The sequence below is a fragment of the Oncorhynchus keta genome, chromosome 8, assembly GCF_023373465.1.
Source record: "Oncorhynchus keta strain PuntledgeMale-10-30-2019 chromosome 8, Oket_V2, whole genome shotgun sequence".
Taxonomy (NCBI): Eukaryota; Metazoa; Chordata; class Actinopteri; order Salmoniformes; family Salmonidae; genus Oncorhynchus; species Oncorhynchus keta.
In genome coordinates this window covers 43,287,879-43,308,264 of record NC_068428.1, presented here as the reverse complement: position 1 = coordinate 43,308,264, position 20,386 = coordinate 43,287,879, and the positions used below count along the sequence as shown (strand labels likewise).

Genomic DNA, 20,386 nt, shown 5'->3' with positions numbered 1-20,386 from the left:
CCATAGTGTATCCCTGTATCTCTCCAGAGTGTATCCCTGTATCTCTCCATAGTGTATCCCTGTATCTCTCCTGAGTCTATCCCTGTATCTCTCATAGTGTATCCCTGTATCTCTCCAGAGTTTATCCCTGTATCTCTCCAGAGTGTATCCCTGTATCTCTCCAGAGTGTATCCCTGTATCTCTCCAGAGTGTATCCCTGTATCTCTCCATAGTGTATCCCTGTATATATATAATAATATATATGCCATTTAGCAGAGCTTTTATCCAAAGCGACTTACAGTCATGTGTGCATACATTCTACGTATGGGTGGTCCCGGGAATCGAACCCACTACCCTGGCGTTACAAGCGCCATGCTCTACCAACTGAGCTACAGAACCACTGTATCTCTCCATAGCGTATCCCTGTATCTCTCCATAGCGTATCCCTGTATCTCTCCATAGCGTATCCCTGTATCTCTCCATAGTGTATCCCTGTATCTCTCCAGAATGTATCCCTGTATCTCTCCATAGCGTATCCCTGTATCTCTCCATAGCGTATCCCTGTATCTCTCCATAGCGTATCCCTGTATCTCTCCATAGCGTATCCCTGTATCTCTCCAGAGTGTATCCCTGTATCTCTCCATAGTGTATCCCTGTATCTCTCCATAGTGTATCCCTTTATCTCTCCAGAGTGTATCCCTGTATCTCTCCAGAGTGTATCCCTGTATCTCTCCAGAGTGTATCCCTGTATCTCTCCAGAGTGTATCCCTGTATCTCTCATAGTGTATCCCTGTATCTCTCCAGAGTGTATCCCTGTATCTCTCATAGTGTATCCCTGTATCTCTCCATAGTGTTTCCCTGTATCTCTAATAGTGTATCCCTGAATCTCTCCATAGCGTATCCCTGTATCTCTTCATAGTGTATTCAGTGTATCCCTGTATCTCTCCATAGTGTATCCCTGTATCTCTCATAGTGTATCCCTGTATCTCTCATAGTGTATCCAGTGTATCCCTGTATCTCTCCATAGTGTATCCCTGTATCTCTCATAGTGTATCCCTGTATCTCTCATAGTGTATCCAGTGTATCCCTGTATCTCTCCATAGTGTATCCCTGTATCTCTCATAGTGTATCCCTGTATCTCTCATAGTATATCCAGTGTATCCCTGTCTCTCTCCATAGCGTATCCCTATATCTCTCATAGTGTATCCCTGTATCTCTCCATAGTGTATCCCTGTATCTCTCATAGGGTATCCCTGTATCTCTCATAGTGTATCCAGTGTATCCCTGTCTCTCTCCATAGAGTATCCCTGTATCTCTCCAGAGTGTATCCCTGTATCTCTCCAGAGTGTATCCCTTTATCTCTCCATAGTGTATCCCTGTATCTCTCCATAGTGTATCCCTGTATCTATCCATAGTGTATCCCTGTATCTCTCCAGAGTGTATCCCTGTATCTCTCCATAGTGTATCCCTGTATCTCTCCATAGTGTATCCCTGTATCTCTCCATAGTGTATCCCTGTATCTCTCCATAGTGTATCCCTGTATCTCTCCAGAGTGTATCCCTGTATCTCTCCAGAGTGTATCCCTGTATCTCTCCAGAGTGTATCCCTGTATCTCTCCAGAGTGTATCCCTGTATCTCTCCAGAGTGTATCCCTGTATCTCTCCAGAGTGTATCCCTGTATCTCTCCAGAGTGTATCCCTGTATCTCTCCAGAGTGTATCCCTGTATCTCCAGAGTGTATCCCTGTATCTCTCCAGAGTGTATCCCTGTATCTCTCCATAGTGTATCCCTGTATCTCTCCAGAGTGTATCCCTGTATCTCTCCATAGTGTATCCCTTATCTCTCCATAGTGTATCCCTGTATCTCTCATAGTGTATCCCTGTATCTCCCAGTGTATCCCTGTATCTCTCCATAGTGTATCCCTGTATCTCTCCATAGTGTATCCCTGTATCTCTCCATAGTGTATCCCTGTATCTCTCCAGAGTGTATCCCTGTATCTCTCATAGTGTATCCCTGTATCTCTCATAGTGTATCCCTGTATCTCTCCATAGTGTATCCCTGTATCTCTCCATAGTGTATCCCTGTATCTCTCCAGAGTCTATCCCTGTATCTCTCATAGTGTATCCCTGTATCTCTCAGTGTATCACTGTATCTCTCAGTGTATCCCTGTATCTCTCCATAGTGTATCCCTGTATCTCTCCATAGTGTATCCCTGTATCTCTCCATAGTGTATCCCTGTATCTCTCCATAGTGTATCCCTGTATCTCTCCATAGTGTATCCCTGTATCTCTCCATAGTGTATCCCTGTATCTCTCCAGAGTGTATCCCTGTATCTCTCATAGTGTATCCCTGTATCTCTCCATAGTGTATCCCTGTATCTCTCCATAGTGTATCCCTGTATCTCTCCATAGTGTATCCCTGTATCTCTCCAGAGTCTATCCCTGTATCTCTCATAGTGTATCCCTGTATCTCTCAGTGTATCACTGTATCTCTCCATAGTGTATCCCTGTATCTCTCCATAGTGTATCCCTGTATCTCTCCATAGTGTATCCCTGTATCTCTCATAGTGTATCCCTGTATCTCTCCATAGTGTATCCCTGTATCTCTCCATAGTGTATCCCTGTATCTCTCCATAGTGTATCCCTGTATCCTCCATAGTGTATCCCTGTATCTCTCCATAGTGTATCCCTGTATCTCTCAGTGTATCCCTGTATCTCTCCATAGTGTATCCCTGTATCTCTCCATAGTGTATCCCTGTATCTCTCCATAGTGTATCCCTGTATCTCTCCAGAGTGTATCCCTGTATCTCTCATAGTGTATCCCTGTATCTCTCCATAGTGTATCCCTGTATCTCTCCATAGTGTATCCCTGTATCTCTCCAGAGTGTATCCCTGTATCTCTCAGTGTATCCCTGTATCTCTGTGTATCCCTGTATCTCTCCATAGTGTATCCCTGTATCTCTCCATAGTGTATCCCTGTATCTCTCATAGTGTATCCAGTGTATCCCTGTCTCTCTCCATAGCGTATCCCTATATCTCTCATAGTGTATCCCTGTATCTCTCCATAGTGTATCCCTGTATCTCTCATAGGGTATCCCTGTATCTCTCATAGTGTATCCAGTGTATCCCTGTCTCTCTCCATAGAGTATCCCTGTATCTCTCCAGAGTGTATCCCTGTATCTCTCCAGAGTGTATCCCTTTATCTCTCCATAGTGTATCCCTGTATCTCTCCATAGTGTATCCCTGTATCTATCCATAGTGTATCCCTGTATCTCTCCAGAGTGTATCCCTGTATCTCTCCATAGTGTATCCCTGTATCTCTCCATAGTGTATCCCTGTATCTCTCCATAGTGTATCCCTGTATCTCTCCATAGTGTATCCCTGTATCTCTCCAGAGTGTATCCCTGTATCTCTCCAGAGTGTATCCCTGTATCTCTCCAGAGTGTATCCCTGTATCTCTCCAGAGTGTATCCCTGTATCTCTCCAGAGTGTATCCCTGTATCTCTCCAGAGTGTATCCCTGTATCTCTCCAGAGTGTATCCCTGTATCTCTCCAGAGTGTATCCCTGTATCTCTCCAGAGTGTATCCCTGTATCTCTCCAGAGTGTATCCCTGTATCTCTCCATAGTGTATCCCTGTATCTCTCCAGAGTGTATCCCTGTATCTCTCCATAGTGTATCCCTGTATCTCTCCATAGTGTATCCCTGTATCTCTCATAGTGTATCCCTGTATCTCCCAGTGTATCCCTGTATCTCTCCATAGTGTATCCCTGTATCTCTCCATAGTGTATCCCTGTATCTCTCCATAGTGTATCCCTGTATCTCTCCAGAGTGTATCCCTGTATCTCTCATAGTGTATCCCTGTATCTCTCATAGTGTATCCCTGTATCTCTCCATAGTGTATCCCTGTATCTCTCCATAGTGTATCCCTGTATCTCTCCAGAGTCTATCCCTGTATCTCTCATAGTGTATCCCTGTATCTCTCAGTGTATCACTGTATCTCTCAGTGTATCCCTGTATCTCTCCATAGTGTATCCCTGTATCTCTCCATAGTGTATCCCTGTATCCCTCCATAGTGTATCCCTGTATCTCTCCATAGTGTATCCCTGTATCTCTCCATAGTGTATCCCTGTATCTCTCCATAGTGTATCCCTGTATCTCTCCAGAGTGTATCCCTGTATCTCTCATAGTGTATCCCTGTATCTCTCCATAGTGTATCCCTGTATCTCTCCATAGTGTATCCCTGTATCTCTCCATAGTGTATCCCTGTATCTCTCCAGAGTCTATCCCTGTATCTCTCATAGTGTATCCCTGTATCTCTCAGTGTATCACTGTATCTCTCCATAGTGTATCCCTGTATCTCTCCATAGTGTATCCCTGTATCTCTCCATAGTGTATCCCTGTATCTCTCATAGTGTATCCCTGTATCTCTCCATAGTGTATCCCTGTATCTCTCCATAGTGTATCCCTGTATCTCTCCATAGTGTATCCCTGTATCCTCCATAGTGTATCCCTGTATCTCTCCATAGTGTATCCCTGTATCTCTCAGTGTATCCCTGTATCTCTCCATAGTGTATCCCTGTATCTCTCCATAGTGTATCCCTGTATCTCTCCATAGTGTATCCCTGTATCTCTCCAGAGTGTATCCCTGTATCTCTCATAGTGTATCCCTGTATCTCTCCATAGTGTATCCCTGTATCTCTCCATAGTGTATCCCTGTATCTCTCCAGAGTCTATCCCTGTATCTCTCAGTGTATCCCTGTATCTCTCAGTGTATCCCTGTATCTCTCCATAGTGTATCCCTGTATCTCTCCATAGTGTATCCCTGTATCTCCCCAGAGTGTATCCCTGTATCTCTCCATAGTGTATCCCTGTATCTCTCCATAGTGTATCCCTGTATCTCTCCAGAGTGTATCCCTGTATCTCTCCATAGTGTATCCCTGTATCTCTCCAGAGTCTATCCCTGTATCTCTCATAGTGTATCCCTGTATCTCTCTCAGTGTATCCCTGTATCTCTCCATAGAGTATCCCTGTATCTCCCCAGAGTGTATCCCTGTATCTCTCCATAGTGTATCCCTGTATCTCTCCAGAGTGTATCCCTGTATCTCTCCATAGTGTATCCCTGTATCTCTCCAGAGTCTATCCCTGTATCTCTCATAGTGTATCCCTGTATCTCTCCATAGTGTATCCCTGTATCTCTCCATAGTGTATCCCTGTATCTCTCCAGAGTGTATCCCTGTATCTCTCCATAGTGTATCCCTGTATCTCTCCTGAGTCTATCCCTGTATCTCTCATAGTGTATCCCTGTATCTCTCCAGAGTTTATCCCTGTATCTCTCCAGAGTCTATCCCTGTATCTCTCATAGTGTATCCCTGTATCTCTCCAGTGTATCACTGTATCTCTCAGTGTATCCCTGTATCTCTCCATAGTGTATCCCTGTATCTCTCCATAGTGTATCCCTGTATCCCTCCATAGTGTATCCCTGTATCTCTCCATAGTGTATCCCTGTATCTCTCCATAGTGTATCCCTGTATCTCTCCATAGTGTATCCCTGTATCTCTCCAGAGTGTATCCCTGTATCTCTCATAGTGTATCCCTGTATCTCTCCATAGTGTATCCCTGTATCTCTCCATAGTGTATCCCTGTATCTCTCCATAGTGTATCCCTGTATCTCTCCAGAGTCTATCCCTGTATCTCTCATAGTGTATCCCTGTATCTCTCAGTGTATCACTGTATCTCTCCATAGTGTATCCCTGTATCTCTCCATAGTGTATCCCTGTATCTCTCCATAGTGTATCCCTGTATCTCTCATAGTGTATCCCTGTATCTCTCCATAGTGTATCCCTGTATCTCTCCATAGTGTATCCCTGTATCTCTCCATAGTGTATCCCTGTATCCCTCCATAGTGTATCCCTGTATCTCTCCATAGTGTATCCCTGTATCTCTCAGTGTATCCCTGTATCTCTCCATAGTGTATCCCTGTATCTCTCCATAGTGTATCCCTGTATCTCTCCATAGTGTATCCCTGTATCTCTCCAGAGTGTATCCCTGTATCTCTCATAGTGTATCCCTGTATCTCTCCATAGTGTATCCCTGTATCTCTCCATAGTGTATCCCTGTATCTCTCCAGAGTCTATCCCTGTATCTCTCAGTGTATCCCTGTATCTCTCAGTGTATCCCTGTATCTCTCCATAGTGTATCCCTGTATCTCTCCATAGTGTATCCCTGTATCTAGTGTATCCCATAGTGTATCCCTGTATCTCTCCAGAGTGTATCCCTGTATCTCTCCATAGTGTATCCCTGTATCTCTCCAGAGTGTATCCCTGTATCTCTCCATAGTGTATCCCTGTATCTCTCCAGAGTCTATCCCTGTATCTCTCATAGTGTATCCCTGTATCTCTCAGTGTATCCCTGTATCTCTCCATAGTGTATCCCTGTATCTCTCCATAGTGTATCCCTGTATCCTCCTGTATCCCTGTATCTCCCAGAGTGTATCCCTGTATCTCTCCATAGTGTATCCCTGTAGTCTATCTCCAGAGTGTATCCCTGTATCTCTCCATAGTGTATCCCTGTATCTCTCCAGAGTATCTATCTCCCAGAGTGTATCCCTGTATCTCTCATAGTGTATCCCTGTATCTCTCCATAGTGTATCCCTGTATCTCTCCATAGTGTATCCCTGTATCTCTCCAGAGTGTATCCCTGTATCTCTCCATAGTGTATCCCTGTATCTCTCCTGAGTCTATCCCTGTATCTCTCATAGTGTATCCCTGTATCTCTCCAGAGTTTATCCCTGTATCTCTCCAGAGTTTATCCCTGTATCTCTCCAGAGTTTATCCCTGTATCTCTCCAGAGTGTATCCCTGTATCTCTCCAGAGTGTATCCCTGTATCTCTCCAGAGTGTATCCCTGTATCTCTCCAGAGTGTATCCCTGTATCTCTCCAGAGTGTATCCCTGTATCTCTCCATAGTGTATCCCTGTATCTCTCCATTGCGTATCCCTGTATCTCTCCATAGCGTATCCCTGTATCTCTCCATAGCGTATCCCTGTATCTCTCCATAGCGTATCCCTGTATCTCTCCATAGTGTATCCCTGTATCTCTCCAGAATGTATCCCTGTATCTCTCCATAGCGTATCCCTGTATCTCTCCATAGCGTATCCCTGTATCTCTCCATAGCGTATCCCTGTATCTCTCCATAGCGTATCCCTGTATCTCTCCAGAGTGTATCCCTGTATCTCTCCATAGTGTATCCCTGTATCTCTCCATAGTGTATCCCTGTATCTCTCCAGAGTGTATCCCTGTATCTCTCCAGAATGTATCCCTGTATCTCTCCATAGCGTATCCCTGTATCTCTCCATAGCGTATCCCTGTATCTCTCCATAGCGTATCCCTGTATCTCTCCATAGCGTATCCCTGTATCTCTCCAGAGTGTATCCCTGTATCTCTCCATAGTGTATCCCTGTATCTCTCCATAGTGTATCCCTGTATCTCTCCATAGTGTATCCCTGTATCTCTCCAGAGTGTATCCCTGTATCTCTCCAGAGTGTATCCCTGTATCTCTCATAGTGTATCCCTGTATCTCTCCAGAGTGTATCCCTGTATCTCTCATAGTGTATCCCTGTATCTCTCCATAGTGTTTCCCTGTATCTCTAATAGTGTATCCCTGAATCTCTCCATAGCGTATTCCTGTATCTCTTCATAGTGTATTCAGTGTATCCCTGTATCTCTCCATAGTGTATCCCTGTATCTCTCATAGTGTATCCCTGTATCTCTCATAGTGTATCCAGTGTATCCCTGTATCTCTCCATAGTGTATCCCTGTATCTCTCATAGTGTATCCCTGTATCTCTCATAGTGTATCCAGTGTATCCCTGTATCTCTCCATAGTGTATCCCTGTATCTCTCATAGTGTATCCCTGTATCTCTCATAGTATATCCAGTGTATCCCTGTCTCTCTCCATAGCGTATCCCTATATCTCTCATAGTGTATCCCTGTATCTCTCCATAGTGTATCCCTGTATCTCTCATAGGGTATCCCTGTATCTCTCATAGTGTATCCAGTGTATCCCTGTCTCTCTCCATAGAGTATCCCTGTATCTCTCCATAGTGTATCCCTGTATCTCTCCATAGTGTATCCCTGTATCTCTCCATAGTGTATCCCTGTATCTCTCCATAGTGTATCCCTGTATCTCTCCATAGTGTATCCCTGTATCTCTCCATAGTGTATCCAGTGTATCCCTGTCTCTCTCCATAGAGTATCCCTGTATCTCCCCAGAGTGTATCCCTGTATCTCTCCATAGTGTATCCCTGTATCTCTCCATAGTGTATCCCTGTATCTCTCCAGAGTGTATCCCTGTATCTCTCCATAGTGTATCCCTGTATCTCTCCATAGTGTATCCCTGTATCTCTCCATAGTGTATCCCTGTATCTCTCCGTAGCGTATCCCTGTATCTCTCCATAGTGTATCCCTGAATCTCTCCATAGTGTATCCCTGTATCTCTCCAGAATGTATCACTGTATCCCTGTATCTCTCCATAGCGTATCCCTGTATCTCTCCAGAGTGTATCCCTGTATCTCTCCATAGTGTATCCCTGTATCTCGCCAGAGTGTATCCCTGTATCTCTCCATAGTGTATCCCTGTATCTCTCCATAGTGTATCCCTGTATCTCTACAGAGTGTATCCCTGTATCTCTCCAGAGTGTATCCCTGTATCTCTCCAGAGTGTATCCCTGTATCTTTCCAGAGTGTATCCCTGTATCTTTCCAGAGTGTATCCCTGTATCTTTCCAGAGTGTATCCCTGTATCTCTCATAGGGTATCCCTGTATCTCTCATAGTGTATCCAGTGTATCCCTGTCTCTCTCCATAGAGTATCCCTGTATCTCTTCAGAGTGTATCCCTGTATCTCTCCATAGTGTATCCCTTTATCTCTCCAGAGTGTATCCCTGTATCTCTCCAGAGTGTATCCCTGTATCTCTCCATAGTGTATCCCTGTATCTCTCCATAGTGTATCCCTGTATCTCTCCATAGTGTATCCCTGTATCTCTCCATAGTGTATCCAGTGTATCCCTGTCTCTCTCCTTAGAGTATCCCTGTATTTCTCCAGAGTGTATCCCTGTATCTCTCCATAGTGTATCCCTGTATCTCTCCATAGTGTATCCCTGTATCTCTCCATAGTGTATCCCTGTATCTCTCCATAGTGTATGCCTGTATCTCTCCATAGCGTATCCCTGTATCTCTCCATAGTGTATCCCTGTATCTCTCCAGAATGTATCACTGTATCCCTGTATCTCTCCATAGCATATCCCTGTATCTCTCCAGAGTGTATCCCTGTATCTCTCCATAGTGTATCCCTGTATCTCTCCAGAGTGTATCCCTGTATCTCTCCAGAGTGTATCCCTGTATCTCTCCAGAGTGTATCCCTGTATCTCTCCAGAGTGTATCCCTGTATCTCTCCAGAGTGTATCCCTGTATCTCTCCAGAGTGTATCCCTGTATCTCTCCAGAGTGTATCCCTGTATCTCTCCAGAGTGTATCCCTGTATCTCTCCAGAGTGTATCCCTGTATCTCTCCAGAGTGTATCCCTGTATCTCTCCAGAGTGTATCCCTGTATCTCTCCAGAGCGTATCCCTGTATCTCTCCATAGTGAGAGTTAGAGAGGATGAAGACTGAGGAAAGGAGAGATGAGAAGTGGGGGAGAGTTAGAGAGGATGAAGACTGAGGAAAGGAGAGATGAGAAGTGGGGGAGAGTTAGAGAGGATGAAGACTGAGGAAAGGAGAGATGAGAAGTGGGGGAGAGTTAGAGAGGATGGAGACTGAGGAAAGGAGAGATGAGAAGTGGGGGAGAGTTAGAGAGGATGAAGACTGAGGAAAGGAGAGATGAGAAGTGAAGGAAAGGTATAGAGGATGGGAGTTGGAGAGAGTGGAGATGGCAGGATAGAGGGATGAAACAGAGGGTAAAGTCTATTGAGTCACCCAGGACCATGGCTGATCACACAGCTATTTGATAGAGGCCTTGACATGGTTTCACTCTCCATCACACAGTTCCTATGGAGGAAGAAGGGAAGGAGAGAGGGAACAGGTGAAAGGAGAGGAAGGACAAATAGAGAGAGGGGAAGGGAGAGAGAAGAGGGGAATGACAAAGGAGGAAGGGAGATAGGAGAGGGGAAGGACCAAGGGAGAGAGGAGAGGGGAAGGATGAAAGGAGAGAGGAGAGGGGAAGGATGAAAGGAGAGGGGAGAGGGGAAGGACAAAGGAGGAAGGGAGAGAGGAAGGACAAAGGAGGAAGGGAGAGAGGAGAGGGGAAGGACGAAGGGGAGAGGAGAGGGGAAGGACAAAGGAGGAAGGGAGAGAGGAAGGGAGGAAGGGAGAGAGAAGAGGGGAATGACAAAGGAGGAAGGGAGATAGGAGAGGGGAAGGACCAAGGGAGAGAGGAGAGGGGAAGGATGAAAGGAGAGAGGAGAGGGGAAGGATGAAAGGAGAGGGGAGAGGGGAAGGACAAAGGAGGAAGGGAGAGAGGAAGGACAAAGGAGGAAGGGAGAGAGGAGAGGGGAAGGACGAAGGGAGAGAGGAGAGGGGAAGGACAAAGGAGGAAGGGAGAGAGGAAGGACAAAGGAGGAAGGGAGAGAGAAGAGGGGAATGACAAAGGAGGAAGGGAGATAGGAGAGGGGAAGGACCAAGGGAGAGAGGAGAGGGGAAGGATGAAAGGAGAGAGGAGAGGGGAAGGATGAAAGGAGAGGGGAGAGGGGAAGGACAAAGGAGGAAGGGAGAGAGGAAGGACAAAGGAGGAAGGGAGAGAGGAGAGGGGAAGGATGAAGGGAGAGAGGAGAGGGGAAGGACAAAGGAGGAAGGGAGAGAGGAAGGACAAAGGAGGAAGGGAGAGAGGAGAGGGGAAGGACGAGAGGAGAGTGGAGACGGGAAGGGAGAGAGGGGAGTAGAGACGAGAGGGGAGTGGAGACGGGAAGGGAGAGAGGGGAGGGGAGACGGGAAGGGAGAGAGGGGAGTGGAGACGGGTAGGGAGAGAGGGGAGTGGAGATGGGAAGGGAGAGAGGGGAGTGGAGACTGGAAGGGAGAGAGGGGAGTGGGGAAGGGAGAGAGGGAGTGGAGACAAAGGGAGAGAGGGGAGGGGAAGGACGAGAGGAGAGTGGAGACGGGAAGGGAGAGAGGGGAGTGGAGACGGGAAGGGAGAGAGGGGAGTGGAGCTGGGAAGGGAGAGAGGGGAGTGGAGCTGGGAAGGGAGAGAGGGGAGTGGGGAAGGGAGAGAGGGAGTGGAGACTGGAAGGGAGAGAGGGGAGTGGAGACAAAGGGAGAGAGGGGAGTGGAGACGGGAAGGGAGAGAGGGGAGGGGAGACGGGAGTGGAGACGGGAATGGAGAGAGGGGAGGGGAGACGGGTAGGGAGAGAGGGGAGTGGAGATGGGAAGGGAGAGAGGGGAGTGGAGACTGGAAGGGAGAGAGGGGAGTGGGGAAGGGAGAGAGGGAGTGGAGACAAAGGGAGAGAGGGGAGGGGAAGGACGAGAGGAGAGTGGAGACGGGAAGGGAGAGAGGGGAGTGGAGACGGGAAGGAGAGAGGGGAGTGGAGCTGGGAAGGGAGAGAGGGGAGTGGAGCTGGGAAGGGAGAGAGGGGAGTGGGGAAGGGAGAGAGGGAGTGGAGACTGGAAGGGAGAGAGGGAGTGGAGACAAAGGGAGAGAGGGGAGTGGAGACGGGAATGGAGAGAGGGGAGGGGAGACGGGAGTGGAGACGGGAATGGAGAGAGGGGAGTGGAGACGGGAAGGGAGAGAGGGGAGGGGGAAGGGAGAGGGGAGGGGGAAGGGAGAGAGGGGAGGGGAAGGGAGAGAGGGGAGGGGGAAGGGAGAGAGGGGGGGAAGGGAGAGAGGGGAGGGGGAAGGGAGAGAGGGGAGGGGAAGGGAGAGAGGGGAGTGGGAAGGGAGAGAGGAGACAGGAAGGGAGAGAGGGGAGTGGAGACGGGAAGGGAGAGAGGGGAGGGGAGACGGGAAGGGAGAGAGGGGAGGGGAGACGGGAAGGGAGAGAGGGGAGGGGGAAGGGAGAGAGGGGAGGGAGACGGGAAGGGAGAGAGGGGAGGGGAGACGGGAAGGGAGAGAGGGGAGTGGGGAAGGGAGAGAGGGGAGTGGGGAAGGGGGAAGGGAGAGAGGGGAGGGAGAGGGAAGGGAGAGAGGGGAGGGGAGACGGGAAGGGAGAGAGGGGAGGGGAGACGGGAAGGGAGAGAGGGGAGTGGGGAAGGGAGAGAGGGGAGGGGAGACGGGAAGGGAGAGAGGGGAGTGGAAGGGAGAGAGGGGAGTGGAGACGGGAAGGGAGAGAGGGGAGTGGGGAAGGGAGAGAGGGGAGGGGAGACGGGAAGGGAGAGAGGGGAGGGGAGGGGAGACGGGAAGGGAGAGAGGGGAGAATCACAAACTTCTACAGATGCACAATCGAGAGCATCCTGTGGGGCTGCTCCGCCCACAACCGCAACTGCTCCGCCCACAACCGTAAGGCTCTCCAGATGGTAGTGAGGTCTGCACAACGCATCACCGGGGGCAAACTACCTGCCCTCCAGGACACCACCCGATGTCACAGGAAGGCCATAAAGATCATCAAGGACAACAACCACCCGAGCCACTGCCTGTTCACCCCGCTATCATCCAGAAGGCGAGGTCAGTACAGGTGCATCAAAGCTGGGACCGAGAGACTGAAAAACAGCTTCTATCTCAAGGCCATCAGACTGTTAAACAGCCACCACTAACATTGAGTGGCTGCTGCCAACACACTGACTCAACTCCAGCCACTTTATAATGTACATTGATGTAAAAAGATATCACTAGCCACTTCAAACAATGCTACTTAATATAATGAATTTGCAAATAAATTAATAAAAAATCCTACAATGTGATTTTCTGGATTTTTTCCCTCATTTTGTCTGTCATAGTTGAAGTGGACCTATGATGAAAATTACAGGCCTCTCATCTTTTTAAGTGGGTGTTAAGGGAATTTTTATCAATGATGACTAATTATGTATACATTTCAATCAGGACTGACTAATCAGAATACTATTATGTTACTGTATATGTACTAATCAGAATACTATTATGTTACTGTATATGTATGAATTTTATTTTTAATCCTATTACTGAATATAATGTGTGGAAATATAATCAAGAATTAGAACAATAACTGCCTGTTCCTTGGTAGAAATGAATGAACTATATCGCCAGACTGGCTAGAATGCTTATCTACACAGGCTGGCCTTGGCTCTAGGCGAGGAGGGAAGGCTTGAGAACTATAGAGCCTTTCTACCAGTGTCAAGAAGAGACGGAACATTTAGAAAACGTTGACGTCATTTTCAGTTTATAACCTGTGGTAAAATGTGTAATGAGCAGTACTCATGCGAATAAACACAGCTGGTTGATTTCAAAGGCTGGTCTCTGTCCATTTTACACCAATAAGGTTCTTACAACCTCTTATGAATTGACAGAGTGTTTGATTTTAATTGGGTATTAAAACAGAGGAATTTAATTCCTGTAACAGTGGGAGAACTTGCACAATTGGTGGCTGACTAAATACTTTTTTGCCCCACTGTATATCTTTATGTACAAATTCTTTATCCCTTTACAATTGTGTGTATAATGTAGTAGTTTTGGAATTGTTAGGTTAGATTACTCGTTGGTTATTACTGCATTGTCGGAACTAGAAGCACAAGCATTTCGCTACACTCGCATTAACATCTGCTAACCATGTGTATGTGACAAATTTGATTTGATTTGATTTAATCTGAGAAAGATGTAGGGAGTCCCAATGATTTAGGACTTGGTCAGGTGGTTTAAGCACATAAGACATATGAATTGGTTCTTAAGCCTGGCTGGTGACTTGCTTTTTTTGGTATCAAGGTGTCCAACAATTTCAAGAAACACTTGGTGTTCTGACATTTTAGGACTGTCAAGCAACTAACCTCAGGGGGAAAACAACATCCTCACTGTCAGCTGTGTAATTTTCAGCAAACTTGATGTACAAAAATGTGTATGAACATAAGATTCAACAACAAACTGAACAAGTTCCACAAACATGTGACTAACAAATGGAATAATGTGTCCCAGAAAAAAGGGGGGGGTCAAAGGTAACAGTATCTGTTGTGGACACCCGATGTATTAAGAACTGCAGTGCATCTCATGGACTGCACCAGATTTGCCAGTTCTTGCTGTGAGATACCAGGCCCTGACTCATCCACCAAGGCAACTGCAAGTTCCCAGACATTTCTGGGGGGAATGGCCCAGTGCTTTCTTGACCGTGTTTTGAAATTCTCTTGATTTTTTTGTCAATTACACGTGTAAGACCTGTATGAATATACTTTTATCCAATTTTATTATCATAATTTTTATTTTTATTTTACATGCGCATAAGGAATATGTTTTGTCCATTTGCAATATGATTTCATAGGAAGTCAAAAGTCAAAAATGTCAAAATTTTGTAAAAAATTTCACACCCTTAAAAAAGTGCTTTCTGGACCGTTTTTTGAAATTCTTTCAAATTTTGTGTCAATTACACACGTATAAGAACTGTATCAACATACTTTAGTCATATTTTATCATAATTTTTAAACATTTTCTTACTTGTGCATAAGGAATATGATTTGTCTATTTGCAATATGATTTCATAGGAAGTCAAAAGTCAAAGTCAAAAGTCACTTTTTTGGGGGCCATATGCCATAAGAAATTTGACTTGCTCAAAAATCCTGCAGAACTGCAAAATTGACTGGCCAGATGAACACAGGATGGCCTGGCAGTGATAGTTGCTCCTTTCCATCGCTCGTTGTGTTGACTTCATCATGTCCATTTGGTGATGTTTTTTCACTGTTGAATCATATTGGAAGTGCACGTGCATTTGCAATATGTTTCAATGGGCTTTTACCATCACGAATTTGGCATGCTCAAAAATCCTGCAGAAATGCAAAATTGACTGGCCTGATGAACACAGGATGGCCTGGCAGTGATAGTTGCTCCTTTCCATCGCTCGTTGTGTTGACTTCATCATGTCCATTTGGTGATGTTTATTCACTGTTGAATCATATTGCAAGTGCACGTGCATTTGCAATATGGTTCAATGGGCATGTACCATCACAAATTTGTCATGCTATAAAAATCCTGCAGGAATGCGAAATTGACTGGCCCGATGAACTCGGGCAGTGATTCTGGTTCATCTCAATCGCTCGTTAGAGTTGATTCCAGAATGTCACTTTGGTGATGGTACCTCACTGTTTAAACATATTGCAAATGGACAAGAGTCACCAGCAAGTCACCGTCCATCAGTCAATTAGATATCATTCTGACACCAAACTGATACAAACTGACACCAAACCCACTTTTTCCAACTCGTTTAGTAGCCAACTATCACATATTTCAGAGCTGGCCCAAAATTCATAACGCCTTGGGTTCAAACCATAAAAAAAACATAGAACACGTAGTTACGTTCTAGCTGCGGGTCCATTTCTTATGTTATGTGTAGGCCTAGCTGAGGCGAACCAGAATCCCAAGTTTCGGCTCGATAGGTCATTTGTTGTCTGAGCAAAACCCAAATTGGTGCTGAAAATCCACTTTTTTTCCATGACTTGCTACGGGGTCCTTGAATGAGCTATCGGACAGAAACGTTGGGGTCTGTCTATATGTGCCGAGACGGTCGCAATGCACCAAGTCTTGCGACTCTGGGACATTTCTAAATGTTGTCATTTTCGTGATGCAAAAATAAATTGAAGTCATTGCAAATGTACGAGGCTGTTTCTCGGTCCGAGAACCTTCTAGAGCCACGTAACTCACCACGCACTATCGACCTGAGGTCTAGAACAGGATTCTAAAGTTTCGGAACTCTAGGTCTGACGGTTCTTTAACCTGTTGATCCTACCCCCTACTTTTTCGAACATTCTGTTAAAAATCGCGCAACATTTCAGCACCCTGCTACTCATGCCAGGAATATAGTATATGCATATGATTAGTATGTGTGGATAGAAAACACTCAGACGTTTCTAAAACTGGTTAAATCACGGCTGTGTCTATAACAGAACGTGCGTTTCATCGAAAAGCGCAGGAAAATCTGATCACTGAAAACTGGAAAATATATCAATGCGCCACTTGAATGAATTGTTGAATGGAAACCACATTACCTGGAGCCGAGGTTGCAATACCTACAGCTTCCACACGATGTCAACAGTCTTGTCATTTGCCTAGGCTTTGTTTCTTGGTCAAACGAACAAGAGACAGCCCATTTCTTCCGGTCTCCAACCGGATATTTTGGTTGAGATTTATCTGGACATTATTTCAAGACGTAGAGCTATAGAATATACATCGCCCCATGATCAATTTGATCGATTATTAACGTTTACTAATATCTAAAGTTGCATTACAAAAGTATTTGGAAGTGTTTTGTGAAAGTTTATCGTCGACTTTTTTAATTAAAAAAAATGACGTTGCATTATAAAACGCTGTTTTTTTCCTTGATCACACAGTCTTCATAGATCGATATCTAGGCTATATATGGACCGATTTAATCGAGAAAAAAAGACCCAATAGTGATGTTTATGGGACATCTAGGAGTGCCAACAAAGAAGATCGTCAAAGGTAATGAATGTTTTATATTTTATTTCTGCATTTTGTGTAGCGCCGACTATGCTAATTATTTTGTTTACGTCCCCTGCGGGTCTTTAGGGGTGTTGCATGCTATCAGATAATAGCTTCTCATGCTTTTGCCGAAAAGCATTTTAAAAATCTGACTTGTTGGATGGATTCACACCGAGTGTAGCTTTAATTCAGTACCCTGCATGTGTGTTTTAATGAACGTTTGAGTTTTAACGAGTGCTATTAGCATTTAGCGTAGCGCATTTGCATTTCCAGATGTCTAGATGGGACGGCTGCATGTCGGGTGGAGATAAGAGGTTAAAAGTTCCAACAAGGTTAACTAATGCAGGCAGTGTATGTCTCTACGCACCCCAATGTGTCCCTCCTTCCAAGCTGTGTGTGTGTGTGTGATTTAGTTTTCCATTGACATTTTATGGGAAAAATTACTGATTTACAGTTCATGGGGGATGCCTAATCGCATATATGAAGTTTTGGAAAGAGCTGACTTTTTTAACCCCTCGAGACACCAATTATGGCACTTCCGGTTGGCACAGGAAGCTATAAGTCAACACATATCCTCATTGTTGTATGCTTTTACAGAATCCTGAGTTAAGTCCTTACTTACGTGATTTACACAGGGTTGAATGCACTATGTCTATCAAACTGCAGGCAGGGTATGGATATACACTTTTTTTTCTCTTCTCTATTTTCATTTTGGACCTTTAATCCCAGAGAAATGGCAATAACTCAAAAACCGTTGAGGCCTAGACGCCATCTTGTTCGGGGCCAACTGCCCATTATGCCAAACCTACGCTCACCAAGTTTCGGCTTCGAAATATTTTCCTTTTTCGAGATAAGGCCCCGTCGTGATTCGTGATGTTTTGTCCAATAGCAATATGATTGCTTATGTCCTCTTGTGGGATTTTCCGGAACAGCGGAAAAATGACCAAAATTTGATTATTTTATAAAACTGAAACCGAATGTCCGACAAAGTTAATTTGATGACTTCCCGGTAGGTCCAGCCCTGCCGCTCGGACCGACGCCGTCCGCAAATTTTACAAACATTTTCGGACGTCTAGTAAGGGACCGTACATTTGCAATATGGACTTTCTCACTAACCATACAGCAAATGTCAAAATGTTCCCTTAATGTTAGTGACATGTAATGGGACGATGAGTTAAGAATGTGAATGCAGTTTTAGGCATTGGTAGTAAAAGGCAGATTGCTCTAAATCAAACGGCCTGCACTATGGGACAGGTAAAGTATGAACATATGAGGGAGCTCTGACAAGTTTTAGAATTTTAACTACCAGAAACAAATCTGTTCATACAAGTGTTGTGAACCACATTCCCTTTTACTCCAGGCCCACAGTCTGTTCCCAAACAGCAAGCACATGGTAGGCAGAAGAGAACATATTTTAAGGACAAGGTTTTTTGAAAGTCAAATGGTTTATTGAGCAAATCATGCAAGAGTAGCAGGAACACCAGGCTAAATCAAAAGCATAACCGTAGAACCTAAAAGTGTGTCAGCAATATCGCTACATCAGAAGTCCATTTAGTCGTATGTTTATAAAAACAATTCATAACATTGTATCAGCCACCCCTGTATACAATTTGCATGACGATGTACAAGTGAAGGAGATCCTCATTTCAAACAAGCGCATTAGTTCGCACATTTCCCCACTACAGTTACCTTTACCCTTTTCTGCAAGAGGCACAGTAACAGGGATAAGACGATTAAGGAGTTGGCCAAACCAAATTATGATCTCCCGAGTTGAGTGGTCTGTTCAAGGCTTGTCGCTTCTGCTGAGGCGCGGGGGCCTGTCGCTTCTGCTGAGGCGCCGGGGCCTGTCGCTTCTGCTGAGGCGCCGGGGCCTGTCGCTTCTGCTGAGGCGCCGGGGCCTGTCGCTTCTGCTGAGGCACCGGGGCCGGACGCTACTGCTGACGTGGCATTGTGGACAGTAGCTTCTGCTGACGTGGCATTGTGGCCAGTAGCTTCTGCTGACGTGGCATTGTGGCCAGTAGCTTCTGCTGACGTGGCATTGTGGCCAGTAGCTTCTGCTGACGTGGCATTGTGGCCAGTAGCTTCTGCTGACGTGGCATTGTGGCCAGTAGCTTCTGCTGACGTGGCATTGTGGCCAGTAGCATTAGCATTTGGACCAGACACCACACTTGCTTGGGCATAGGATCCAGTTGGTTCAGGTCCAGTGTAAGCAAGATGCCCATGAGCGTTACCTAGGAAACAAAGAAAACATTGTGGTAAAATGCCAGCCTTAATTTGGATCCGAACTAGACCTGTGATTTGACCTTGGTGTAAAGCAAAACGCACCTTTAAGTGTAAAACAAGTTATCCCTCCAATTAGCAGGCAACAAATCCAAGAAACACTACAAAACAGTCAGACAGTTAAACATCAATAACCAGTGAACACTAAGACAATGTAAACCAATCAGATGAACGCATTGAAAAACTAACCTCAAAGAGAGTCCAAAAGTCACAGCCATTTTAGTGATCAAAACCACAACAGTATTCAAGAACTAATTCTCGACAGCCTGCCCAAATATCCCGGTTGCTATTTTTAACAGCTGTTTTGGTTGCACCTCATAAAGGAATCCCAGACCCTTCTACCCTGGCTGGCTAATTATGTACAGCTGTCAGCCAATGAACTTCATTTCCATTGGTTCAATTTCCCAAATGCGATTAGGTGCAGTCATCCGTTGACGTATGAGGATCCAAATGTTGAAAAACTATTATTTCTTCACATTTTAAGTGCATGAATATGCACACGGTGGTAGGCCTATTCAGAATGTTCCAAAATGCCACACCAGAGGAGGCTGGTGGGAGGACCTAGAGGAGGACAGGCTGATTGTAATGGCTGGAATGGAATCAATGGAACGGAGTCCAACATATCAAACTCTGTTCCATCAATTCCATTCAAGGCCATGAAAATAAGCCCATCCTCCTTTAGCTCCTCTGCTGCACCTCACATTTGAGCAGTTTTATGTACAGATATTTGGACAGAGATGGTAATATCCATTATAGATCAGACACACTGGTAGGATTGTCTAATGTTTGCCTGCCAATTAGTATTTAGCACCTCCTTTAGTGTCTGCAGTCAATCTCTTAGGGTCTGCAGTCAATCTCTTGACTGCCAACCCTCAGAAAACAGATCATCTAAAGGTGGGGGAGTGGCCATCTTTTCCAAGGATCACCTTCAGTGCTCAGTTGTCTCCACCAAATCTGTCCCCAAACAATTTGATTTGCTTGTTTTAAGCATTAAACTTTCAAATAACTCTTTGTTGACTGTTGCTTGGTGCTATCGTCCTCCATCAACACGGGTCAGTAATCTACCTGCCCTAAGCTCTCTCATGGCCCCTTACACTAAGTCTGAATTTGTCCTGCTAGGTGACTTAAACTGGGACATGCTTAAACCACCTGACCAAGTCCTAAATCAATGGGACTCCCTACATCTTTCTCAGATTATCAGCAATACCACAAGGTATGACTCCAAACACCCAGAAAAGGCTACTCTCCTTGATGTCACCCTCACAAATAATCCTGATAGGTATCAGTCTGGTGTTTTCTGTAATGACCTTAGTGATCACCGTTTTACAGACTGTGTTCGTAATGGCTGCTCTGTGAAACGACCTGTCCTGATTTGTCATAGACGCATGCTAAAAAACTTTAATGAGCAAGCCTTCCTTCATGAACTGGCCTCCGTAAAATGGTATAGAATTAGCTTGATCCCCTCTATTGAAGATGCTTTTTTGATATTTTCAGTGTTATTGTTAACATAACAAGTGCCGTCAGATCAGTAGGCTAGTTT

General features: G+C 45.4%; 1 protein-coding gene across 1 annotated transcript; it reads right to left on the bottom strand.

The window, feature by feature from the left end:
• Positions 1–17,992: 17,992 nt before the first annotated feature.
• Positions 17,993–19,195, bottom strand: LOC127931467 (mucin-19-like). The gene is made up of 3 exons (XM_052524324.1): positions 19,036–19,195; positions 18,892–18,947; positions 17,993–18,797 (listed from the first exon to the last, which is right to left on the bottom strand). The coding sequence occupies exons 1-3, from the start codon at positions 19,062–19,064 to the stop codon at positions 18,322–18,324; spliced, it is 561 nt and encodes a 186-aa protein (XP_052380284.1). The 5' UTR covers positions 19,065–19,195; the 3' UTR covers positions 17,993–18,321.
• Between the last annotated feature and the right edge of the window lie 1,191 nt (positions 19,196–20,386).